This window comes from Cuculus canorus, chromosome 8 (genome assembly GCF_017976375.1).
Source record: "Cuculus canorus isolate bCucCan1 chromosome 8, bCucCan1.pri, whole genome shotgun sequence".
Taxonomy (NCBI): domain Eukaryota; kingdom Metazoa; phylum Chordata; class Aves; order Cuculiformes; family Cuculidae; genus Cuculus; species Cuculus canorus.
Genome location: NC_071408.1, coordinates 20,272,283 through 20,299,411, shown reverse-complemented (window position 1 = coordinate 20,299,411; position 27,129 = coordinate 20,272,283). Strand labels below are relative to the sequence as shown.

The following is a 27,129-nucleotide window of genomic DNA, read 5'->3' as shown; positions in this document are numbered from 1 at the left end:
AGCTGGAAAATAAATTTTTGTTAATAGTTATAGCATAGTCCCTTGGGCTTTTAAGGGTTTTATTCTATGTTGGTACTGCCCTTCAACACAGCGTTAGAATTCCCCATCTGCTCCCACTTTCCCACACAGACATGTGCCTTCTTTGTCTCTTCAGATCCCAACAGGAATTAAAGAACCTGGAAGAAGAAAGGGAATTCACTGTCTTCAAGAAGACAATGCCTCTCTGCTACCGCCAGTTTTGTTAGTTTACTGTAACCCTGGAAAGCCAACTAAGAGCTGAATTTCCAATATAATGTAAAAAATGCTTCTTTCATTTTATTTCTGTTTTGTAATGGAAAAGCAGCTTTTATTTAGCATATTTAGATCTTTTTATGCTAAGGTTATGAAGACTAACTTGAGCCTGTTAATCTTTTTCTCGGTAATCCATAGAAAAGCACAGCTGCACTACTAAAAGCATACTGTTTATCCACGATTGCTGAGTCTGGGCAGCCTGCGGTGTTCCAAAGGTCAAAGTTTAAAACAAACGTGCCAGTCCTTCATGATTCCTTGTATTTAATCATACAGTACCACCAAATCTGTACTTGCTGCTGATAAATACTTCTGCTGATATTCAGCCTTTGTGCATCTGCGTGTACAGCCTTCCTGTACTGTAGCTTTACCAGAAAGGTATGTCCTGGAATTTGATCGCCATGCAGTAAGGTAGGACAAACTGAGTCGAGTAGTGAGTTGTAGTGAAACAGTTGTCTGGTTGCTTAGTCATTCCTTTGAAATTAAAGTAAACTATGTTAAGGATTTTCTTTTTTTTTTAAAGACATATTTTTGCAAATGATAGTTTTGCCCCTCCTTTTTTTTTCGTTGCCTATGTGGGAAAACTAACAGATTTGTTTAAGAATAAACGGGGAAGTCTGTGGTTTCCAGCACACACATTTTGAATAATATTTATATAGACTATTATTTAATGGGCCATATAAATATTTATCATATGCTGTAGCCCTTTGATCATAAATGCCTGTTTGAAAATGCATTTTGTCCCTGCTGTGATTTGCAAAGAAAGGGGCCATTGCTTGTTTAGTTCTTAGAGTGAATTTTGGCTTCTTCTCCTATCTTAGCAGTTGTAGTCGTGGGCTAACATGGTCAAGCTGGACATGTCTTTTGCAATTTTTCTTTCCTCTCTCTCCGTCTTTCTGCTTACAAATGCAAATAATAAGTTGTAAATATGAGGCCGTGATACTGCAATAGATGGGCAAAGCCCGTCACCATTCCTGGAGCGATTTAAAAGATATGTAGATGTGCTACTTTGAGACATGATCTAGTGGTGGGCTTGGCAGTGTTAGCTTAACAGTTGGACTCGATGATCTTAAAGGTCTTTTCATAGAATCATAGAATAGTTAGGGTTGGAAGGGACATTAAAGATCATCTAGTTCCAGCCCCCTGCCATGGGAAGGGACATCCCACTAGATCAGGCTGCCCAAGGACCCATCCAGCCTGGCCTTGAACACCTCCAAGGATGGGGCAGCCACAGCCTCCCTGGGAAACCTTTGCCAGTACCTCAGCACTTTCATAGTGAAAAAATTCTTCCTAGTGTCCAGTCTAAATCTGCCCCTCTCCAGTTTATACCCACTCCCCCTGGTCCTATCCCCACAAGGCTTTTCCAACCTAAATGATTTCTGTGAAAACTGAACTGAAATTTTGGGGGCATTTTTTCTTTGCTACAAGAAGCCGGGCTTCCTGATTTAGATATTTCAGAGGTATAAAATGTATCATCACTACTGGTTTCCACGACTTGGGAAGTGCATATTGCTGTCTTATGAGGAATATTGTGTTCAAGGAATAGACCTCTCTGGCTGGACGTTTAGTACTTTTTATTTAAACCATTTTTCTGGTTCACTTTTTTTCTTGTGGCTGCAGAAGCTGTGCCAAGAATCAAGTAGATACATATTAAAAAACAAAGTTTTATTTGCACACGGTGGCAAACATTGGTTTCTGGATTCCAAAGCAGGAGGTTTGTGCTATGACCTTCCTTTGCCTGTGAACTCCATTAAAGAGTTTCTTCATTTCTGATTCAGAGCATCCTCTTGTACCAAAAGAATCTTTTGTAAACAAAATTGAGTGACAGCATTCATTTTTAAATTCTTAATGAAGTACTTTGGCTAAATACTATCCACTGGCCTCCCTGCTGAGGTCTTAGGTTCTCAAGGCATATGTTTAGGCAGAGTCCTTAACTGGTGATGCTTATGACCTAAAGATGACGGTGCTTTTTGTGGATCCAGTTGACAAGTAGGTGACATATCAAGCAATTGATGTTCCAGAAAAACCCGTGGCATCAAATGATGTTTTTGCAAGCAGTTCATATACTGTTGCAGAGGGACTATACTTTGAACAGACACAGTAACTTAGTGCTTGCTGTGCTTGAAAAAAAAGGATTAATATTTACTTTTAGCCTTTTTTTTTTGTATACTAAAGTATAGCTTTGTAAATCTAGGTGAGCTTTACTCAGAGAAAGACTAGTTTAAATAGGTTTGTAGCTCTTGGTTTTGGACTCTGTCATTTAACTCTTTCTTGCTGGTTGTCCACAGATATGTAGAATAAAATCGTGGATATGTGTAGACTGATATGTACTGCTTGAGCATATAAACAAACTCAGCTTCCTGCACAGTTGCTCACACGTGCATCCTGGTTGCCTGGTAAAGAAAAAAGGAAAGTAAACATTACATGGGCTGATTGGGTTTCAGGTTTCAAATATTTGTGGGAAGAATCCAATGCGAAGCCATAATTTTAAGTGCTGAGTCGGAGGTACTATGAGCTTAATTCTCTAACATCTGTTAAGCTTGTTTTCTAAGTAGCAAAAGCACATTATTGAGCTAAAAGCAGGGGTGGCATGCAAGGAAGAGAAATAAAAATTTGGAGTAATATTCTGTGTGTGAGAAAAGGAATCAGATATAAATAAATGTAAAATACTCCTTTTGCTATTTTGTAGTCTGTGAAAAGTAAGAAAGATTTGTGTATGTTTAAAAAAAAAAACAACAAAAAACCTGCTTTGCAGCTTGTGGTTTATTCTCTTCTTTTTACAAGTCAGCAGCTAAAGGCAGTGCCGAAATAGGGAAAAACAGGGAAATTAATGAGATAGTATCAGGAACAGTCTTATGCAATTTCTTTATAGTAAGATTTCTTGCAAGTAGCTAGCAGCATCTGCAACTGGCCTCTAAGGTGTGGAGGAGATGGAGTGCAAAAATAAAAAGTGAACCTGATCTGTTGAAATGAATGTCTTAAAACTGCTTTTACAGCCAAGAGCTAAGAGGAAGATGCAGAGTGCTGTAAGTATCCCCGGCTGACAGATGCAGTATTAATCACTGATATCAGGAGAGTTGTGCTCTCTGTGACAGAGGCATTAGCTTTTGTTAATCTGACCAGGTCATAGAGCCAGGGCCAAGAAAATAAAATGAGCTTTCTTGCCAATATTCCTAGGTGTTAGACTCATGGCACAACATTATTTTTAGCTGATTGCTCATCGCTTGAACAGATGACCTTGCTTAACAAGATTAGTGTATATTGCGCCTAATCTAGTGCGCAGAATCAGTTTGCTGAGAGTAGCTACTATTTCCATCAGTACTGCAATATGCTTTATAGCATTGATTTTTTTCTAGATTCTGATATTGTTAGAAGCTAACGATGTGTACAGCTTCCTTTAGTGACCCTGCCATAGTGCATGCAGAACATGGTGTGATAGCTGCTTTGGTTTGTAGCAGGCTGCTTAGGAGCTTAAGTGATGGTCAGAACTCCCTCATGCTAGTGCCGTCCAAATGAAGAACCAAAAAAGTGGTCTCTGACCCCCTGCAGCGGTAGTCTAAGTGTGAAATGACGGATTGAGGTGGTACAAAATGATCATGTGGGACAGGGTGTGATAACACGTCTCCACAGACTAACCACATTTCGATGACCCATTTAAGAGGTAGGATGAGGGGAACCCGGGTAGATTTCTCTGGCCAGGGTGTTGGCTTACGCTGTTTTAAGTGCAAGTGAAACTTGTCCTAATTCAGCTCTCACTGCTTAATTATTATCTGGGACAATGCTTGGAGTTTTCCGAAATAGGTGACTGACTTTTTTCCCCTCCTCTTTATCTCCTTTGTTTCACTTGCTGCCTCTAACCGTCAGTGATAACCGGTTTGTAATAGCCCCCCGTAGCAGTGGTTACAAGGCAGCCGTACACATCAACTGCCACTTGTGCCAACACTGTGTTCAAGCTGCCACCCAAGGATGGATCTCAACCTGTACTCAAGATGTTTCACGGGGAAGAAAGGCTTGCCTTTCTTTCTTGTAGAAATAAAACAAGTAAAAATATGCTTCTAAAATCAACTACAATTTACGTGGCTGTATGATCAGCTGTTGTTGTCTGAGGGTGGAAAGAGGGCTTCCACCATTTTCTGTTCCACTGCTTTTTCTGTCTAGCTTTTGGTATACTATGCCACTTCTAGTTTTTTTTTTTTTTTTTTTAAAGAAAAAGGATTAATTTGAAATGTGAATAATCCTGTTGTCCTACTAAGCAGCACTTTCCAGATCTCTCTCCCTTTGCCTATGCCCTCCCTCTAAACAACTCCTCTTCCTTATACTGAAGTTATCTAGGTCACTTCTTTGGGAGAGATGGGCTGTTTATAGGTAGAGCCATTTTTCTGTAAATACTCTGTATTCAGTAAGTTATAATCAATCCATTCATTATCTGGAAATCAGAAGCTATGTGTCAGTTGAGTTTTATGTGTTTCTGAGGCTTACTAGGACAATTGATACAACCACTAAAATTGGTAATTGTTTCAAATATTTTCTATCAGCTCTTTCTTAGTATTCTCCCAGCTTGATTAAAATGTAAATGTTAACTATTAATTAAGGACAAACTGTGAGAAATAAAGTGTAGTGCATTTGTTGCTGTATTAAATGTCAAATAGTTAAACATAATATAGTGAAGTAAGCAACTCATTGTGAGTAATTAAATCAATTAACTTAACCTCACTTTGTTCTTGTAGGTTGTCAGAGAGTAGGCAGAAACTTCCTGGGATGATCTCGTAACTCAGCACATTTTCAGCAAATTATTTTCTGAATCTTTAAAATTGTGTGGATTAGTGGATGGGTCTTAAAAAATTTCACCAGTTTGTTTTACAGTTGTTGATTTGTTTGGTTTTTTTACCTTTCTCTTTGCAGTGCTAAAAATGGGGTAATACTTACCAGATTGTCCCTTAGTTATTTTAATTATCAGCATCACACAACTTTTTTTTGGAGGGGAAACTGTTCTCAGACTGGGCAGAAATTCAGCCTGACTCGCTGTCTCATTCAGCAGTGATGTGCCACTCATTATCTGGTTGGTTCTATGGGAGGCAGCAGCTCTTGGCACTGTGTTCCTCTTCAGGTCAGGGTTCAGTGGAGCCAGGCACACCACCCCTGTCACTACTTCTGGAGCATAATTTGTTTGCATTGAGGCAGTGCTGTATCTGTTGTGGTTCTTGCTGTCTTGTCCAGAGATGGATCCAGCCTACCAGGCATCAGCAGCTTCCCCATCTGCCAGAGTTCAGGAAGACCCAGGAGTCTCTGGATTGACATTTCTCTTGTGTGTAAATCACTAGCTCCAGTTAGTAGCTGCTGAGTTTGGAACCATATTGTTTCCTTCCTATCTCCGTCCCCTTTTTCCCTTCATGTAGGCATGATACTGTATGACCACGGCTCGGTTCCTCGATTGTGTGAATGCATGAACTTCATCATAGCATGTATATTCTTATGTGTGAATTTACAGTTTGCTTTTCAGGGGCTTCTGTGCCATACAACTTTTTACATATAAACATTTGAAGGAAAAAAGTACAACTGGTGCAAGACTTGAAAACTCTATTTAATTAAAAAATGCCAAGTGAAGACTTGCTGCAAAAAAGAGTTGTCATGCAAAGTGCCTGCACAGCATGTCTCCTGTCTTGTTCAGCAGAGTTTCCATCATCAGTAATTTTATCTGGTTTTAACCTCCTTTTTCTGTTTCCCCCCAAGAGGTTTTATTAAAAATGCACAGTGAGAAGCAGACTCCAGTAAAATACTACGTTGGAATTGATGTTGGGTCAGCAAGTGTTCGAGCGGCTTTGGTAGATGAGTTTGGGACAGTTGTGGCGCATGCAGATCAGCCAATCCTAATTTGGGAGCCCCAACCAGACCACTACGAGCAATCCTCCGCAGACATATGGGCTGCTTGTTGCTCAGTCACAAAGGTATGCACAGGAAAATAAAATGAAAGTAATCTGCGTTGCAAGTTGCTCTTCAAGTTTTGAAAGTGTAAGGTCTTCCAGTTGCTGACCTTTAACATTCAGTTCTGTGCATGCTGTATTACTGTATAACTTGTAACCATTCTTGTGCTTTAAAGCACCTTTAGGTTATGGCTGATGTAGCCTCACAATGTCTGTTACATAGATGAGGAGCTGAAGGCCAGACAGAAAGAAGCTTGTGCTACTACTGAAAATAGAATGAAAGGCCTTCCTTTGTGCTGTTAGCTTGGAGGGGTGACTTACCCAGTGCCTTCAGGATTCGCACCTGGGTGTTTTGTTTTGTTGATGTATGTTCTAGCCACAAGACAGTTCTTTGAGAAGTCAAGCTTGCTCATAACCTGGTAATGCATGTGTTTAAAGATGTGCATTGTGCTGCACTGGAGTCACCAAGGAGCATTTACTGCGGAGAAGTTGTAATCTGGTTTGAGCATGGTGCCTAACATAATGTCTGTTACCTGCAATCCTCATTAAGATGCCTGTCCAGTATTAGAAAGTTAAAATAAATTATGTGCATTTTTTTATCTTATCAAGCCTCAACACAGATTGAAATAAAACTTACTATAAGGGAAAATCTGTACCTGCTGATCCAAAGTTCTGCCTGTACGTGCTGGTGGTAAAAGTAAATGAGTGACCTTGATTGCAAGTGCACACGTATGCCACTGCATCCTTCTTAATAAAGCCCCAGCCTGCTCTATGTTCTAAGGTTGGCTTTTTAAATATTCATGATATGCTTGGTAATTTGCAGATGGACAGTTCACCCATTCTCTTGTTATTGATCAGCCTTTTCAAACATTAATGAGCTTGGCTCTGCAAAAAATGCCCTGAGATGAAGGAGATGAGGTGAGGGGGAAGGAAGGAAAAGGGAATGACAGGAGTGGTATGGAAGCACAGCTTGATGTTAACGCAGAGTCTTTTATTTGCCTTACTTGATTTTTCTCTTTGTGAATTGCTTTGTTCTTGCTCTGGACATCTTTAAATACAGTCTGTTATATGTAAGCAATAAAATATGGTCTCTGAAACTATAGCTCTACAAAGCGAGTAAGAAACTGGCACTGTAGCAAGCCTAGTGAAAGTCTTTCGTTATAGTACTAATTAAAATAATGATATCTTTATTGTTGCTGAGAAGTGGCAATTTATTCCTGTGTTACATTTTAGGTGTCTTTCAACCTCACTTGGCACTTAATCCATGTGGGTGTTGTGGATTTTCTTTCCAATCCTGCTGGAAGCCATGAGGTTCAGACCTTTTGGGGTGGTGATTTTTTGGAAAATCTTCCAAAAAGCATACTATCCAAACTCTCGGTAGCAGATTTTTGAAAAAGTGTACATTGCGGAGTTATTATCAGTGCTACAGTTCTGATCAACTTTCTTTTTTGTACTCTTCGCTATGAGAATACAAAAAGCTATGGCACAATATTACTAAAGAAATTCCAGAAGATTTTTGCTTCCAGAGGTGTGAACTGAGTGAAATAACTGATGGACACACTTGACACTAATCCTGTGTCCATGTCTTATATGCAGCTCAACCACAAGCTTTTAGAATAGAAACAAAATTAACATTGCTAGTTTTCTGCTTCCTTTATTTTCTGATTTTTTTGTGCTCCTGCTTTCGCCCAGTAAGGCTAGTAAGACTGAAAAACTCTTGAAGAACTTTTCATGGACCTTTGAATTCAGTTTTGAAAACCAAAGAATTTTTGGTAATTTGGTGTATTTTTTATTAGAATTGTTAAAGAATACTGAATCTCAAAAATTTCAGACTATGAGCTTGCATTTCTAACTTGTAACTCATTTTCTGTGCTCATTAGTTCACATGCTACCTGCATATATATGGATATATTTGTTTTCATGTGTGTTTTGTATATTTGCAGAGAGTTGTCTGTGGAGTAGATGCTGGCCAGATTCGAGGGGTTGGTTTTGATGCTACATGTTCCCTTGTTGTTGTGGATAAACAGTTCCAACCTTTGGCAGTCAACTGTGAAGGTAGGACTCTGACCAAAAATTGGTGTCTTGTCACCGACGTGAGTGAACGTACAATTTCACCCAAATGCCAGGTTGTGGGGTTGACTCTTGGAGACACAGAAGATGGAAAATCTTTTTTACAAGAGTGTTTTTCCTGATTTTACTATTTCAGTTCTACTGCAAAATTAAATTACTTGCTGTTTGGCTAAATGTTTGGCACTCTAAGATCAATTTCATTCATCTTGGCTCAGAGAGACTGCTACTTAGAGAAATCTGTGCTCGTTTTTCTTTTGTGCATGTTTTTTCCTCATTCAGACATAGCATTTATAAATGCCCATCCACACTGGCTAGAGGAATGCTAAAAATGTGGTGTTAGTATAATCTAACTGCTTATTCTGTCCTGGAGCTGCAAGCAAGAGTTTTGGCTTGTGTTTTTTATTACACTGTTATTCAGTCTTTGCCTAGGACAGTGCTAAACTTCAGAAACAGTCTGTGACCTTTTTCTAGAAATTGTACTTATTTAATTAGCTTTTGAGTAGGTGATTCAGAAGACTCAGGAAGGCTGTGATGCACTTCTCTTTTCAGTGAGTCCCATTTAAGATTAGGTGTGTACTAAATCAGGAGTTACAGAGCCATAATCGTAATTCTGTTAGTGTTCCCTTTTTATCCTCAGAAGTGTTTGTTATCTCATAACCTTCTCAGAAAACCAGCTTTACCCCCAAAATGTCCTTCCCTAAATTTAGATGAGATGATTTATTTTTCAGTTTGAGAGTCCTTTACAATCTGTTTGATGCCTAATAACGTCTGGGGCTATTTTGTTCTATTGAGTCAAATTGAGTTCTCATTTCTTATTCTCCAATATTCCCAAGAACTCTGAGTTTACGTAGTGGTGTTGTTTAATGAAAAGACAGGAGTACACTGAATTCTGTCACACTGGTATGGGCATGCAATGGTCTGATTTCAGGCAGTCTCACTGTTCTAAGTTGTATTTCAGTCCATGTTGGAAATACTGGTGTGCCTCATACTTCTGCCTTGTCTTGGAGCATATTTTCGGAATTAAGTAGGCATGAGTGGCAGTGTCGTGAAGTTGTGTGTGGAGTATTTTTAGAAAGAAAGGAATCTGAGGTGTCACCTGGATTACTGTTCCACCTGTCTAGCAGGTCGCCTGTAGATTAATTTTGATAAAATAAAAGCATTTCGGCAAATTACCCCCTGAAGAAATCAGGGTAGCTCTCCTCATGACTACATGAGAAGAAAGAGAATCCCTATAACTATCTACCTAGCTGACTAGTTTCAATTTATAAGGTAATTGCCCAGATTTTGTTACATTTTTAGTGCTTACTCACCAAAATGCTTCTTTGTATTTTTAACTAAATATGTGTCAAGAAGTTTGGATTCTTTAAATAAAATATGATCTACAAGAGCATGGCATTTTAAGATTCTCAGGTGCTCACAAGCCTGATTTGTTTCGGTCAGCCTTCTCAGTGCTCGGCATGTCTTAAAGTTGGGCTTTCAGTGGGCTAGAATTTTACCTTTAGGTACCTACAGTGAATTTTTGAAGGAAATATAATTTGAGTTTTCTATCTAGAAGTGAATGTGTGAAGCAAGTTAGAGTCTAGTAACTTACAGTACTGAAGAGAGATTAAAACAGACATAAAATAATATTTTTTTTTCCTCCCAAGGACAAAACAACAGGAATGTTATTATGTGGATGGACCATCGTGCAGTCAGTCAAGTTGAGCGCATCAATGCAACGCAACATAAGGTTTTGAGCTATGTAGGGGGAGTGATGTCTGTGGAAATGCAGCCACCTAAATTGCTGTGGATAAAGGAAGTGAGTACATCTAAGACTGTGGTACATTTTTACTAATGATTATTGTCTTTTGTTAGTTTCTGGGAGTGACATTTCTGAACCAGAAGTCCTCAGCCTTAATGTTGAACCCAAAGATGTGCGAAGTAAGGCCGGCCTTAAGTTGTGGTGAAAATGTTTTGAGGTTCTTTTCTATCCTCTCAATTATTTAGGAATAGCTTTGATTTTATTGAAATAATTGATGCGCATTTCTTATGTAATCTTAAGCTTAGCTATACATACAAATTTAGTTGCAGATGATGAATGAGTCCTAGAAGTATCCTAAGATTTAGGTATGGAAGCATACTTCCTGCTCCAAGTACTGAAGCTGGGCATGCTTACAGGAGTGTAAGTGCCACTTCTGGGATGGATTTACAGTGGTTTGAGAACAGCATCCTCTCAACACTGTGCATCCTGGTCAGAGGTGCTGCCTTTGAGGCATTGCACTGAGCAGTGAGGGAATGTGTGATGTCTTTGGCTGCTGGCAGAGAAACTGTTCAGTTAGGCCTTCAAGTTAGTTCTGTCGCATTTATACGAAGCAGACCATCTGCAGAGGGAAGGTGCTCTGTTTGTAATGTGGAACTCTACCTCTGTCTCTTGTGTTTAAGTTTTGTGTGTTGCAGGGTGACGTGTAGCTTTTTAATAATGACTGTCAGATAGAAGAAGAAATGCTTGCCGCTTGAATTTTTTATAGCCTCCTCCAGTCTGGCTTTTACATTTGGTCTCAATGATGTTTGCTGTCATTTTAACGAAACCCAAATGTAAATTACTTGCTGCCAGTTTCAAGCAGCCAGTCTCTTGTCCTTACAAACATGAAATATCATATAGTAACAAGGTGCAGACTGGGAAAAGTCAAAGGAATTGACTGGTAGAAGCAGGTACTGACAGATTAATGATGATAGATGATGATTAATGTTGTTCGTAGATTCTATACTGAAATATGAATATCCATTTACTAGTTCTTTCCTTCTTGAGCTATATCAAGTCATGTCAGTCATTTTATAAATAATAACAAGCTAATAAAAAGCTGTAAAAACCTTAAATGAATCCACCGTGTTTATAACTATTATATTGCAAGGTCTGGAATATCAGTACCTGACTGATCAGGAAAGGCCACATTGTGGGCTCTCCAAATAAGGTCACACAGAGATGGAGGTCTCTGCTATATCCTCGAAGCTCTCTGACATAAATTGCTGTGGTACAGAGGGAAGAGCAAGTATTGTAGGGCTTGGTCCCTCCATGAGCAAATGAGTAGGAAATAGAATTCACCTTACCCAGTATGCCAGCCAGTGGCAGAGATTGCCTGGCAGAAGGACATTACAGAAAAGGGCTTGCTCATATGTCCCCTTTCAGCTCCTGACGTACCAGCTAAAGAGATTATTATCCTTAAGAAAGGTTTGATTTTTTTACCTCAGTATCTGCTTGCTGAGCTGCTCACACGACAGTTCCTGTATCCTGAGTGGACTAGCAAAGTCATCCTGTTAAACTGCTTAAGCTTATTCTCTGTAACTCAGGCAGCTTAAGCAACATCCACAACAGCACCTCAGCTCATAAGAGGAACAATAACATTTATTATGGAGTCAGGTGTAATCAGTTGAGATGTGGGCAGGTAGTGTTAAACTTTTTATCTTCAGAGAGGCATGTGATTGAGTTTTTGCTTACCACTTCTGCATTTGCTGTAAAGCAGGAGGGGGAGAGGAATTATATGAAGACTGATAGGTTTTTTTTCAATGCAAATCACAGTATGGCAATCACACGCCTATGCATTACATGACTTCTAGGGCTAACAGCAAAGGTTTGTGTTACCCTCTGAGAGCTGAAATTCAGCCTCATGTAACGCAAGTGTTCTAACTTTTTGCCAAGGAAGGCAGAACTTTGAATGTCACGTTCTCCAAGTGAAAGCTAAGCCACCAGTTTGCACACGCATTGCTATTCAGTGGTAGAAAGAAATGCGTTTTTATTTGATCCTGGGGAAGTTTGCATAGTGTCTGCCCCCACTGTGTGCCTGGCTGTGATCACGGCCATTGGTCTTTCCAGCTTTCTTGGCTCCTAAATGTCACCAAATGTGCTACCAGCAAGATTCCTTTAAAGTATCGTAGATCCAAGTAATTTATTATTTGTACTTGAATCTTCACCTCTGCTTATGTTTCCTATATCACACGTGAAATAACATTTCCTAACAAGCCACTGCTTACTCCAGTGAGCACTGCAGGAGATGCTTTAAAATGAGATCCCTCTCAAAATCCTCCAAAAGAGTATTGCTATACTGTATAGCTCTTTCCCAGAATATTCTGCGATCTCTGCAAACATGTACAGTTGGTTCAGTTTTTTTTTCTGAAAACAGTCCCAGTATTTCTAGAACTATTTCCAGCCATCTGATTGCAAGTGGTGCAGGCTGCTGCTTGGTGCAAGAGCCATTTTGGGTTGGACCAGAAATCAGTTTGACTCTGTATTTGTCTGATTAGTAGTAGTGAGTGTTTTGCACCCTAATATAAGAAGACTTACTGTTGACTTTTGTCTTGGAATTCCCTAGAACTTTTTGTGAACTCTGCTTGAATTTAATGTTCCTGATATTAAATGTTTCTGCTATTTCCCCGTGTACATCTTTGCCTAGGACTGGCACTGTGCACATTCCATATCTGCTTGCATTTATCTAGGTTTTGCAAAGGGGGTGTAGTGGTGAAAATAACTGCTCTGTATCTGAAGTTATGATAAAATAACGTACTAATAATTAAGAACAATTTATAGACCCATGGAAGTAACCAGGAGAATTAACTTTTGTATCATTGGGAAAATGATTGATACTTTTCTTTATCAAACTTCATGCATCTCTAACAAGAAATGGCATGTAGTTGGAAGAACTGAAAAATATGTCCTAATTAAATATGTTCCTTTCAGTCGATCCTCAATTCTTTGGAACTCTCAACATTGTTTTCTTGAGCTTCAAAGTTTATTTAAGCTGGCGTAAATAAAAATGTTTCTTTTTGAGTTCATTGCCTAACTGATGAATATTGAAGCTATTCCCTTGGCTTTCCAAGTTCCATATTCCATATTCATGGAGTCAGTCATTTGAAACGGCAGTCTTGCTAATACAAGATAAATTGCACAAATGTGACTGTGAACTAGATTAGTTTGTTAGAAGGCACTTAGGAGATTAGTGATGTAGGAGACTAAGTAGATGCACTTTTTGCGGTAAGTTATTTCAGGTATTGATGCTAACTGACCCTTTGGACTGTTATTATACCTGTAAGTCGATTTTGCGTACATTGTCATCAAAGCTTCCCTCTGCCGTGATGGTAACCTGACTGTGGAAGGCCACATTAGGAGATCCTGTCTTCTCACTGTTTGCTGTGTGCTTTCCTAACTGCAGTACCTGAAAACTTGACTTCTGTAAGGAAAGATCTGACGTAGGTCAATTCAGCAGTATTCCTAAGTTTTGAGTGATTAGGCTGTGCCTCTAAGAATATAATTTGATTTCTATCCCTTGAAGAATATTCATCTAAGCAATCAAAAGTATTACTAAAGAATATGACTTCACACATTTACTCTAAATTGATTGGAAGTAATGAAGAGGAAGCAGGAGAGGGCTAAGGTGACCTAACTGTGTTTTTCCATTCCCATCATCATCTTGTTATTAGAATTGAAGTCAAAGATGACCTCACTGACTGTAAGGAATGAGCTGACTTCATTATATGAGAAGTAGATGCTGGTCCTTATCTCTTGCAGCTTTTCTGTTACACTTGACTTCTGTTTATTTGCAGGGGGATGTTGCGGTTTTTCATCCAAGTCACAAGTTAGTCTCATCTGCTTCTTTTTTCTTTTTTTTTTTTTTTTCATATAATGCTTTCTCTTAAAGATTTCGTCTCCTTACATTCCCTCTGTAAACAAGAATAGAGGTTTAACTAGAGATCAGAGGCTTCAGGGCCATATTCTTTTCTTCCAACTCTTCATCTCTGTTCTATTTTGGTTTTGAATCAAGAAGCTAAACTACGAAGGCCATAGTAAGTCTTTTGAGATCTTTTGTTTTAATTGTATTGGATTAGTTTCACTTTAATTCGATTGCTGCCAAATAATTTTACCCTCTAACGCCTAGTGGTTAGTCTAAATGAAATTAATTGGGTGGTCTTGATGTTTGTGATTGCAGATAGGTGTTCATATGACAAAGCCATCGTTGCAAGTAGAGTTTGCGTGTCAGGGACAGCTGTTTGCAGTAAATGGTCAAGAGAATGCAGCTACTGTATTGCCTATGGGGCAGTCTTGTTAAAGTGTGAACATCTGTGGTCCACTTACGAGGAGCATTGTATTTCTCTGCCTGTGTGGGCCATGTGTGGTTTTAAAGAAAGTCTAGTGTTAAATCTGTAATGTAAACCAAAAACGATATATGAATTTTTTTAAAAAACCTGATTTCTGTGGATATAGTCACATTTCACTTTTGAAAGTCGTCAACTGAGTTAAGAACGTCAACTTTAGATGAAGTTGAACTACGGAATCATTGTCCTTTCATAAATATTTAGAAACTAGCTGAAAGATAGTTCTGACAAAGTCTTCTTGAAGTCAATGAGATAATTTTGAATGTAAATGTCATTAAAAAGCAAAGTGGTCCCTGGTTACTGGATCTTTCAAAATAATCACTTGAATCCACTCCTTGCTGTTATTCCCTTAGACCTTTTCATTATTTTCAATTATCTTGCAAAACGTTATTGCGATAGTTCTTTACTTCTGTAGTTGCAGGTACATTTTTTTGCAGCTTTGCTAAGCAGGTTGTGCTGATTTGTTGACTTTGGCTAAAGAAATTGCATGTTCACTGGCTGAATGAGTGTGTAGATAGTTCTAGGGGGTAGATGTGTGCATATGAACTGAAAATGTAGCTACATACCCCTTCTTTTGGAAATTATTTTGCTGCAAATGTTTGTCAGTACAACGTGACTGTACAGATGTCTGTGCTGTGGCAAGCCAGCACTACAGCAGTGACAGCACAGCTTAAACAGAGCAATGTAGAAACTGCAGCGGAGGTTTGTCTAAGTCTCGAGTTAGCTTGTTAGCATGGTATGTTTTACCCAAACAAGCACAGAATCACAGAATTCCAGGTTGGAAGGGACCTCAGGGATCATCTGGGCCTACCTTTTAGGTAATATATAATTTAAATGAGATGGCCCAGAACCCTGTTAGCTGATCCTTAAAAGTATCTAGTGTAGAGGAATCTTCCACTCCCTAAGGAGATTATTCCAAAGTTTAACTGTTCTCATGGTGAAAAATTTTCTTCTGGAATTCAATCAGAATCTCCCTAGGAGTAACTTATACCCATTACCTCTTGCCTTTTCCTTGTGACTCCTTGTAAGAAGAGAGTCTCCATTCTCTTGGTAGACACCTTTTATGTACTGCTACATCGTAATAGAGTCTCCCCTAAGCCTTCTCTTCTCAAGGCTGAACAAACCCAGTTCTCTCAGCCTTACTTCATACATAGCAGAAGAAAAATTCTTGTTTATTAATTTCCTGCTGAGAATTTTATTGTGGCATATGCTAAAACAATAGGATGCTTGTTATGTTTTCCCCACCCTACTGACATTACAAAGCAGTGATTTCTAAACAAACCATTAAACCAGAGGTGCTGTAGTGTATTCTAAATGCGTGAGAAATGCTGTAGTGGGAGTTGATGTTTGCTTGGGAACCATCTGCAAACAAAATGCAGTTTTCCTATACTGTGTTTTCACAACTCTGTTCTTGATATGGTACATTCAAAGAGTCTCTTTTTAGCAAAAAAAAGCTTTTTGAAGACTGAATGACTAGCAAGTCATTTCTTTGCAGTTAATAACTGAAATCAATATTTTTTGAGTAAAGTTTTTTTTTTTCCTGGCACAGTGGTCAGTTATCTTTCTGTATGTTAGAGTTCACGTCTTCAGTTACAGCTGCCTTGTTATGCATCATTGTTCTTCTTTCTGTACCGCTGTGACTTGAAGCAACCAATGGGAGAATTTGCAGAAACAATTAAAACATCTCTGATGTGGCTATGGAGGGAAGAATAATAGTGGTTGTACCAGCGTTAGCTTGGCAGCAACTTCTTTGTTGATGCATGTCTTCTCCCTTGCCTTTGCAGCTGGCTTTTTATTTTGTTGAATATGACTGCTAAGATTTTGCCATTAAAATAGATAATCAACTCCATGTGAAGTGAGAACTGGTCTAAGCTACTGGGTTCGGAACTGACCTTTAAAGTAGACTTGTTTATAAATGTTCTAGCAGCTCTGCTATCAAAATCCGTACATAGTGCAGGTGTGTATGCATAAGTTATACTTTGGACTGTTGAGTTTGGCTTTTAGTTGTAATTGCTAATCAACTAGAAGTACAATTTAGAAAAAGGATTGACAGCTGGGAGGTTTGCACCTATAAGTATGTACTCTTTAGTCTGTCTCCCAGCTGTGTCTCTCCACTCCGCTGCAGTGTGATGAGACTTACAATATGCACACAAATTGTCCTTCTTGCCCTGTTACAGCTTCTGCCAACTGAGCCTTTAATGTGCCTGTTCCTCTGTAGCCTTTTCTGACTTGGACTCTGCTGCTTGCCTGACTTGTGGTCAGGGTGCCTCAGGGATTTGAAAGTACCTGCACATGTCTAGGACGATGTCTTGGTGGCAGAGATGGTGTGTTGCAGCAAGGCAATTTTCTCCACCTTCAGCAATAGCCTTACCCAAAGAGGTAACTTTCCAAACCCCTAGTTCCTGCCTCAAAATGAATCTGATAAAATTCAGTTAGTTAAAGTTTTACTGATTAATTTGAGTGCAACTGGTAGCTGCAGAATTGATCAGTTTGCAGCCTTGGCTCTGACAAGGACAGGGTTTCTGCTCATAGCCTATCTTGGGTATCTCAGAGTAGCTCTGTCATGTGGCTTGGCATCTGATCTAAATTGTGGGAGATCCAAGTTCTACGTTCTTGTTTTGTCCGAATTGAAGTAGGACATCAATTTCTTGTATGCCATGGGTGTGTGCTTTAAGTCTTCAGTTGCTCTCTTTCTTCCCTTCACGCAATGTATCATATTCTGTAATTTAGAAATAGAGAGGCTGATACACTACATCACCTACTGTTACACATTTCCTGGAAGACTGAGATTCAAATGTAGGGTTGAACTGGGAAAAGCAGATGGTTTGCCAGTGGACAAATCTCTCTTCTGATTTTCATATGACTTAGACTTTGACCTGATGTGGAACTTGAATGCTCATGCCAGCTTTCTTATTTTACAGTAAATGGTAAAACATTTGTCTGCTTCCATTTGTCCTACCTGCTTTTAATCTACATTTCTAACACACCGTTTTGGGCTGATTTTTTAATTTATGGGTTAGGGCTGATAAGTAGCCATGAAATTCAGACTAATAACCTGTGCTAAATCAGACATCTTCCTTCTAGCCCATCTTTAGTTAATCCCATGGCCAACAGGGATCTGATGCGAAGGCTGTCTATAATAGCATTTAATAATGAGACTAGTATTTAATTTGTATTGGCAATAATAAAATTCAGTTCATCTTTGGTGTTTGTGCACACATTTTACTTCTGATGGGGAAAAAAAGCATTTTCACAAACATTAGATGCCTGAAGATCATTTTATCTTACAAGAAAATTGTGTTCTCAGTAGGACTAGAAATCCAAAGTTTCCTATACAGAAACAAACTACGTCAGCAAACAAGTGAAATATGAAGGTGAAAGCTCTTTCAGCTTTCTCAAGGAGAATGTGCCTCTTGGTGTCTCCAAAAATAGTTGTATCAGATGCTGGAGCTCACATGGAATTCTGTGTGTGTATTTTCAGTCCAATTAAGTGAACAGAAACATTTAACACAGTACAAAAATGTGCAGTATGCCTTCATGATAATCTTTTGACTTGTCAAGGAATAAATGGGCAGTGGAGGCCTTTCATGTGTTCTGTATCAGTTCCCTGATCCCTCATGTTCCTAGATCCTTCTTGTCCATGAAGATTAAGAGATGTTGCATTTCATAATTGGTAAACTGTGTGCCCCCAGGTATTTGTGATTGTCTGTAAGGTTCTCAAAAAAATATTGTTTAAAGGTATAGTTGTTATAAAAACCCAAAACAATCAGAGAGTGATGAAGAAAGGAGACTCCGTGAGTATCCCGGGAAAATAGAAGGATGGAATTAGTTTCTTTACAAGTGAGTTTGGAGGGTAAGTCGCAGGATATGAATACAGCATTGGGAACGTTCCCAAATCTTTTCCACAAGCCATTTAATGTGGTCACAGATTCCTGACTGTGAGTGAAAATAAATTAGAATTAACTTCAGTGAGTGTCGAAAACATGGAGACTTTTAAATTTGTTTGGAAAAAGCATCGGGGCAGGCTATGATTTATTTTTTTTTTTTTTGTCTGTACTAATTAGTGATGACAAACCATCGAGATGGCAAAGAATGAATCATTTGGATGTTCATGAAACATCATATTTTAGTGTCACTAACATGTGGCTTTGGGGAAAACTTGAAGTAATAGAATAAGGATCTTTGATAAAACAGAGTTGTTTGAATAGGACATATATTCTTAATCTAATTTCTTTTCTGATTAACACTAATAGCCTGACTACTTCAGTCTCTTCATGAAGACTAAGTATATTCCCAATACATAATAGCTTATATTCCCAAAATAATTGGTCCGAGTGACCTTTGTACTACACTAGGGAGCACCTTTGTATTCCCATACAAAGCTAAATTTGGTGTGAGAACATGTGAGAGGCAAGCTAAGCCCAAATGCTTAGGAACAGGCATCCAAAGGTTGTGTCTTTTATGTTAAAAAGTTGAAATGAAAGCATTTTGTTTTTAAATCAATAGGAACCCAGTAAATTTTAGAAACTTCTGAAGGACTAAACTCAAAGAAGACAGATTTTTTGCATGATCCAAAACTAAACAAACTGTTGCTTTTTTTACTTTACCAGGTTACATCTTGGTTTCTGGAATTCATAGATTTCATTTAAGTAACTTTCCCGACTTGTGAGATTTTAATTTGAAATCACATAGTATCTGAATTAAGTTATAGAGTAAAAAAGCATTCCTTAGAATTGAATTATCTTTTATTCCATTCAGCATATACATTCTTGGTGCTGCATGTAATTAATTTTTGCTCCAGAGAACTGATGTCAGCCTTTTAAGTACAGATAATTTAAATTGTTGTGCTTGTTATCAAGAATTTATTGTATAATTTGATAAAAAACTTGGAAAAAGAAAAGAATTACAGAACAGCTAGAACCTTTGCTGAAATGCTTTGGCTTTCTGCTCAACTGTGTGCCACAAGTTCTTATATGGGTTTGCAGAGCAGGGTGCTCAGAGTTGCTGTTGACAGTGTGTGCTATTGAGAAAACTTCTGCTTCTCTAAAAAAATCCTCTGCTTCTGCAGTCTTGTATGGGAGTCTTTACTTGAACTTATGGAGAGTAGATGAAAAAGGTGAGACCTGAAAGCTAAAGACAAGAAGGTAAATAAATTATCCCTCAAATTTCTTGTGTAGGAGTGAAGACCCACATAGTTTCCTGCCTCAGGTGCAACTGTTGACCTAACGTGTGTTCTTGCTGGAGCTATGCCCCATCTAGCAGGGCTCCATGCACAATGGACCTCGTCTAGAATTTGCATTTCTAGTACAACATCCATTAGGTGGGCAGGACAGAGATGCTCACTCTTTATGTCACGCTGGAATAAAAAATGTGGGAAAACTTTGGGGAAACATTCTTCCCAGTCATCATTGTCTGATACCTGTGGTAAGTGCAGAGATTGTTTTCGTTGAAAAGTAATTTTGAGAATATGCATTGCTGTCATAAGCTGAAATCAGACTGACTTTGGAGATAGAAACAAAGAATAAAGCCTGGCCTTGGTGATATGACTGGCCCCTTCCAATAGACTTCTGGCTTTCAGGACCACTAGGTCTCTGCAGAGTGTAGTGGTGGCAACTCTGTTGAAATGATTGATCTTTGTAGAATAGATTTTTAGGAGTTTGTCCTAAGGCTATCAGGCGCTTGTAGGTATGGTATCCTCAATTAAAGGGTTTTCCTGTAAATGCTGTTAGTTCTTCTCTCAGCTGAAGGAATAAAGTTTGTCCTATTTTCAAATGGAAACTTAGGCATTCACACTGCTTTGTGTGTTAGGCATTTCAAGGAATTTTTGCAGAGGAAGCACCACTTCAAAGATAGACTTCTGTTAATCGTTGGTGTGAATTCACGTGCATGCTGTGATGGCAACTGTAGGATGGTGGTGTGCATTTAAAGCTGTTAATCCAGGCAGTTGAAAGCTCCTGAATGTCCCAGCTGTGGAAAGAAGCGTCACTGAAAGCTTACGGGATCGTATATGCTTCAATCATTTCAGCCATTTTTAAATAGATTTGAAGGCTTTGTTCTTGTGCTCACAAGAACATTTTCTTCCTGTGCTTGTTATTAAAAAAAAATAAATTTAAAATGGTTAATTTTAGAAGTGAGGGAATTATTCAGGCAAATATTTTTTCGATAACTTTTGTCTATTGACTTTGAGACTGCTCTGATGCTGAACAGCTGACGGAGATCTGAGAGAGCCCACGTTATTGATCTGAAACATGTGCCTCCATGAACTCTTCATGGGAAGCTCTTCTTATGATCAGTCTGTGGTGGGGAAGAGGCTGAGTTCTTTGGGCTCTGAATCACTGTGAAAGGAGTAGAGCAGACTGGATGAAGCTTTCTTAGTTGTATTAAAATAAGGACATGATGATGCCTGGTCTCTAATATCTGCATTTCTAAAAATCTTCTTTGTTAGAACTTGCGAGAATCATGCTGGGAGAAGGCAGGCTACTTCTTTGATCTTCCGGATTTCTTATCTTGGAAAGCCACTGGTGTCACTGCAAGGTATGTTCAGTTTACTATGTTTTGGTTGACTGTCTATTTTCTTGTGAATGTTTCTGTTTGAATTAATTTTGACTGACATGGTGTTATGTACATCTGTCTGTAATGCTTCAAAGCAGCTTGAACCTATCTCCTGCTTCCATTGTGCATTCCTGAACACAGTTATTCCTGTGAGCGGTGTAATGCACAGATACAGTATGTTGCTATAACTGTCAGTTAATTGGTCTTGTACTCCATTTTGGAACATAAATATTATTGCTCTAGTTGCTGTGAAATATGCTTCTAATAATTCTTTGAAATCTGTTTTTATCAACAAATTTATTGACTTTTTTTGAGAATTGGAAGGAAAACTTTGCCATATGGGAAGGATCTGGTAAATTCTTGTTTGAAATGGTCACTTCGCTGTAAAACAATGCAGCTGTATTGTTCTCCAAGAGTATCCCAGAATACTTGCTGAGCAGTTTAACAAATCCCTTTGAGCGAACCCCTTTAAAATCTTGATTGAAGTGACCAGTACAAGAGAAGCACGCTTGCAGATAAACAAGTCCTTGTGAAAAGTAAGGTACAATATTATTTATTTAAAATAGTCTTATGTAGTGATTACATGCCCACCTCTGTGCAGTGCACAGATCAGTCTAAACTGAAAACTGGTCACAGCATAGTTTTAGTCTCTCTGGAAATAGAAGATACTTTTGCATCACATGGTTCTTTTTATTTGAATACTCTCTTTTCCTCTAGTTAGAGTCCATGATTGACAGCTGTTGTTTAAATATCTCACATTATACATTGAGAAAGTGCTGTTTGACTTCTTTAAAAAAAAAAAAAACAAACAAAAGGCAAAAAGACTAATAGTTAAAGGACTTATTACATGATAACTGAAAAGACGATATCTCAAATCTCTCTTTGGACTTTCGGTGGGGTTCTGCTGTATCCTGTGTAGCTATAAACTATGTAATGGAAGAACACATCTCACCTCAAAGATCTGCCAATCTAAGCAGTCCGATCACCTGACCCAACTCTAATGTTAAGGGGGTAAATCCCAGGCTCCCAGATGAAATGCCATGTAGGGTTTCCATTTTGTGAAAGTGCTCAAGACCTGAATTTAGAATTAGCAGCCTTTGATCAGAGGACAAGATGGAGAATGGCAACTGCCTTTTTGCCATTAACAGTGTAAGAGAGCAACAGATCAAGTGCTCCTCAAATTTAGAAACAGTCATGTGTGAGAATAGTAGCCGTCTGTCCTGAAGAGAACCTTTTTGAGGTAGTTGGGGGATATGATGACGCAGAAGATAGGTATGACTAAATGGCACTTTTAGGGGGTTACAGATTTTTGAAGTTTGTCAACTAAAACTTGTGTTTAATAGGACAGAGGAACATTTTCATATCCTCTTACATGTGGTAGGAGTGTCTTCATTCTACCATTTCATTCTTCTTTCAGGTATGAAGGGTACTTCCTACTTGGCTGGGAACCGTGGTTGGAACTCAGTTCCAAACACAGTTTTAATTTGGTTTTGCAGCCAAATGATGTTTAATAGATGGGATAAAATGTGTGAGCAAATAGTGAAATAGCGCTAATGGTTGAAGAAGCTAAAATAGAACACGGTTCATGTGAGATTGGAGTTAAATATTATTTGAAGTTTATTTTTAAAGAGAATTCTTATCTTGCTTGAGCAGGGGAATCTCTAGCACTGATGACCAGAGTTCCCGCTTTTCCAAGAGCATACTGTGGAGCAGGAGGGCTCTTGAAAAAGCAGGAACTCTGGTCATCAGTGCTAGAGATCCCTCTGCTCAATCAGCTTGCTGCGTGTAGCTGTTGGAGGTTATAATTTCTGTGAGGTCTCTGGGGCAGGGCAGGTGTTTTCTTGGGTGTGGTGTTAGTGCCCAGCACTGTAGGACCCTAATTCCTCCTGGAAACTTCTGTTGTTCATAATATTTATTGTAACAGTGAAAGAGTAAGCAGATCTTATGAACTAATGATTGCATTCTCTAGTGCTCATCTATCCTGTAAAGGAGTACGGTCTGAATTCCTGAGATAAAGATTTTCAACCTCCTCTTCAACCTTTGTATGCAACCAAAATGTATGGCAGCAGGTTTCGAAGGAAGTTAGGAGGGCATATTTAGGAGCTGAGAGTGTGATAGCAGAGTTCCTGTTATCTGTCTTTCATGGATGCCTTAATTTAGGGGGCAATGTTATTTCTGGATTTGGGGAAGGGACGGGAAGAGAAGGATGCTGTGGGCTTAGGGTTGTGTGTTGTCAGCTGGCTGTCATGGCTTGGAGTAAACTTTGGGGCTGACCAAACTTAATGAAGCTCAGGTTTTGCTCTGGAAGTGAGTCTGGAAAGGAAGGGTATGATGGCAAAAACAGTGCCTTCGTCCTGCCTGGCTTTGGCTTTGTGTCTTTACACACACACTTTGTGTGTGTAACTTTCTGGAGGTGAGGGAGAGGATCTCTCTAGAAAAAAACGCTGTGGAAGATTGTACTCAAAAGTAGAGCTGGCTGGATTTGTTTGACATTTTGATCATTTGAAAACCTTTTTGTAATGTTGCTGAATATTGGAAGGGGGAAAAAGGAATATTGGAAAAAGACTTTCTGGGCAAAGTCTTTCTCTACCCTTTGGTTGGGAGTCTTCTATTTTGGATAAAGTAGTTTGTTGCAAATCCTCTTTCACTGCCTTGGTGTGCTCCCCCAAATTAAGCCCATTGTTCTGGTTTTAGTGGAGTCTCTTGTAGAGTATCAAAGAAAGAAGAAAAAGACAGGGAAGTAGGACAAGGAGTGTTTTGTTGGAATCAAACCTGATTTTGTTTTTCTTCCTCTGCTGTCCCCATGCACACCTGTTTCTTGGGAATTTCCTTGTAGTTTGGTGAAGTAGAGTAGTTTGTCCTGCCTATACTCATAATACTAGGGAAGTGGGAATTTATCAAGTATAAGTTTCTTACCACCTTTTCTTCCTTTGAGCACAAAGGAGCCTTTTCAAAGGGCAAGACACAGTGTTAGTCATTGTGAATCATACATAACTTGACCCTGATGAAAAAATAAATAAAAATTATTTACTAAAATTTCTTTTGGTGATGGGGATTTTACCAAAATAAATGCAATTCCAATGGCACTTTTATGGGAAAGACTTCTGCATGCATTGCAACTGTTACTCTTGCCTCTTAAATTTTTAATACAAACATTTTGTATGTATTTAACATTTAAAAGCTACATATAGTCTTCTTGGCTTCAGTGAGATTAGTCAGTGCACAAAGTTAAGTAGTATGTGAGATCAGGATTTGAAGTATTTGAAGAGCAGTTCTTGATGTGTGTTTCTGAGTGTGAAATTGTTTCTTTCACTTTTGATTCTGCTGGCTTGAACTACCTTGTAGCCAAGTTTCTTCCAGTGGATGTGTAGTAAACAGTAAATGCTTCTTACCTGAGAGGTAGAGACTCAAACATATTCTGAGACTGTCTTTGAAATTGCTGTGTATCTCATCAAACACCCATCAACTGCAAAGGATGAGTTCCATATCATTGATTCCCTTTGTTCTTGGAAGATTGTTGCCTGCAATATTCCACATTAAAAGTTATTTTTTTATTGTTTCTCCTTTGGGTTGATGAAAGACCATTGAATTGTTCTGAATGATCCAGACGGTCGATTATTCTCCATTAAAAAATGTCACTGATAGCTCTTTAGTTAAAAAAATCTAAAGCTTTGGAACTTTCCTGCTCCTGCCCCTCAAGGTTGCAGCAATGAATATTGGTTTTGCCACTTGAATGCTCAGTTGTTTTGTTTCAGAAATGCTGTTGTGGAGAGGGAGAGAGCACTCTTTTTTTCACAGACACATTAGCAGTGCTTCTCAGAGGCTGAGCACTTTTACTCGTGGTGAGTGTGACTCACTGCTCTCTTCCACCCACCATCTATAACCTCTGATAACTTTTCCTTTATATGGTATTTTGAATAAAGCTATCTTAATAAAATCTAAATGCCTATCTGGTTTAGTTACAGGTTACTGTATTATGGCTGGAGAATTCTTATCAGAGATGCCCATCTGCAATTTTATTGTAATTCTGAAGTCTCATGATGGATTACATTGCAGATAAGAATGTGGCTGAGCTGTTAAATTGAGTAGAATTCACACACACAAATTTCTCAAAGGTTTTGTGTGTTTAGATCCAGCGTTCTGTTTTAGGGCCACTTTCAATCATAAGCGACTCATTCACTGGAAAGTTAGTTAGTCTGTGCTGGATTTACATGGTTTGAGATGAGCTGTAACCAAAGAGAGATTAAACTTGTGGAGGAGGATTTTGAAACACAGGGAAGAATGCCGATGTTGTTGAGGAACAGCATCCAACACCATGCTATAAGCCACCTCCCAAAACTACAAGCAGAAGTTGGAACAAGCTGAATATTTTTGCAGAATAATTTTTTTAATATTATTACACTCTAGAAATGTTCGTAATATGTTCTCTAGTAGAGACTCCATCTCATAGATGAATGTTGACCCAAATAATTTTTCTGTGGAAATACTTGGTCCCATCACGACAAGGAAAATGGTGCAACAGAAGTGTTTCACATAATTTTGTGGGATCTTTTGTAAATGATCTCCTTCTAACAGGTCTCAGGAATCATGAGTTTCTTCAGATAAAATCAGTTTTACAAGAAAGAAATTCATAGTTACGGTAACTATGGATGGTAAAGTGAAAGACAAATGTTTGTAGTTCATAAAATACATTTCTGGGAACCACATAGCTAATATTAGGCTGTATTTGTGTGTGAAAGAGTGATATCTTTCTAATATGCAGTATATTTTGAACAGGACCTTGACAATATTTTTTCTTTCATTTATGAGAATGAGGCTAGTTCCTTGGCTTGTGCATGCTGAAGCAGCTGGCTCTTTATGTTAAGCAGTGGTTAAGTTCTTAATGTTTATTGGTAACCTGTTCCCAGTTGCTTATGATTAGGGCTAAAGGTGTGGATTTAAATCCAGAGAACTCCTCTGATGTTAGCAGAGTCGATGCAGAGTACACTGGGATAAATAGAAGTGGAGCCATGTTGTTTCTGAATTGCAGTGATGGAAATTTGTAATAAAACATTAAAAGTAGGAAGGTACTTTTGAATCCAAGAATCTGGGTTCGAGCCTGTGTGATTTGGAGAAATGAATTAAATCTGCATCTTTGGAGGTGTTTAGGCAGCTGATTAAGTTTGAGAATTTGATTCTTGTTCATCCCTGTATTAGTTCTTCAGCTGTTAAACTGATAGATACATACGCGCTTAGAAGGTTTCTTATATTTCCCTCTATGAGGTATTTAATCACTATGGTTAGTGGAGTCTTCACCAAATATTTTATCCAGATAGGCTGGAAACTTTGAAAAGATAGGGAGTTTGAAAGAGGAGCTTATGTTTAGAATCGCTGTTGAAAAAGCAAACTGGTATGAGTTAAATGATTATCTGAAGGATGCCTGTGTCTTTTTAAAGGATTGGGCAATCCTGGTTAGTGAGATGTGGTAACTGGAGCAGTGCAGACACCAGATTCTTGGGGCCAGCTGCCCTTCCCTTCCTTCCTAGCCTTGCCATGACTAATGTATACTCTTTGGCTGGGATTCTGGAGCTTGGCTTCTTTTTGTTTATGTTTTGTGCCTACTTCAAAAGATGCCTGGTCTGAAAATTAGGCCTCTCTCTGGAAAGAAAGAGGCTAGAGAATATTTCAGAAAGCTTTCGTATTAGCACTGCAGCCCATGTGGCGGTGACGGTATCCTGAATTGCACTTGGGTTTGTGTCCTGTTTATGAAATGAAACCCAGGACTTCAGACTTGCAGACTTGTTTGGAGAAGTCTCTGGAGAAGGGAAAATTATCTCGAAGGGATGGTTGGGAGCCGGGGGGATGGTGTTTTTGTGGATTGGGCAAACAAAGTACCATGAATTTCTTGTCTTGGAGCCAAAAGAAAGTGTCCCTATGATGGTATCTTTGCGAAGTGAGAGAATTCCACTTCTATCAGGCCTTTAATAGATTGAAAACATGCTCTTTGGAGACCAATGAGACACAGACTGATCCAGTGTGAGCAAATAGGAAACTTATGGCTGTAAAAGTTATCAGGACTGTGAAGGGCAGGTGCAGTGTAGGCCATTACTGTTAGATTTTTTTTTTAAAAAAAAAAAATTTAAATTATGCATCCTTGAGTCTGCAACGTGATCTGAAAGAGTTCTGTGTGCTAAAT

At 38.7% G+C, this 27,129-nt stretch overlaps 1 protein-coding gene across 13 annotated transcripts in view; it reads left to right on the top strand.

Moving 5' to 3' along the window:
• Positions 1 to 27,129, top strand: part of FGGY (FGGY carbohydrate kinase domain containing) — a 158,307-nt gene that overhangs the window by 21,963 nt on the left and 109,215 nt on the right. For 8 of the 13 annotated variants that reach the window (XR_008450974.1, XM_054073028.1, XM_054073033.1 and 5 more), the window contains 4 exons: positions 6,019 to 6,233; positions 8,153 to 8,264; positions 9,926 to 10,077; positions 20,848 to 20,936. Coding sequence is in view for 12 of the 13 variants with exons in the window: in XM_054073028.1 (XP_053929003.1) it covers positions 6,033 to 6,233; positions 8,153 to 8,264; positions 9,926 to 10,077; positions 20,848 to 20,936 (554 nt within the window). In the remaining variant the exon portion in view is untranslated. Of the gene's footprint in view, positions 1 to 161; positions 295 to 518; positions 700 to 6,018; positions 6,234 to 8,152; positions 8,265 to 9,925; positions 10,078 to 20,847; positions 20,937 to 27,129 lie in introns of those variants that run through there. The other 5 variants (XM_054073030.1, XM_054073024.1, XM_054073029.1 and 2 more) reach the window with 5 other exon arrangements.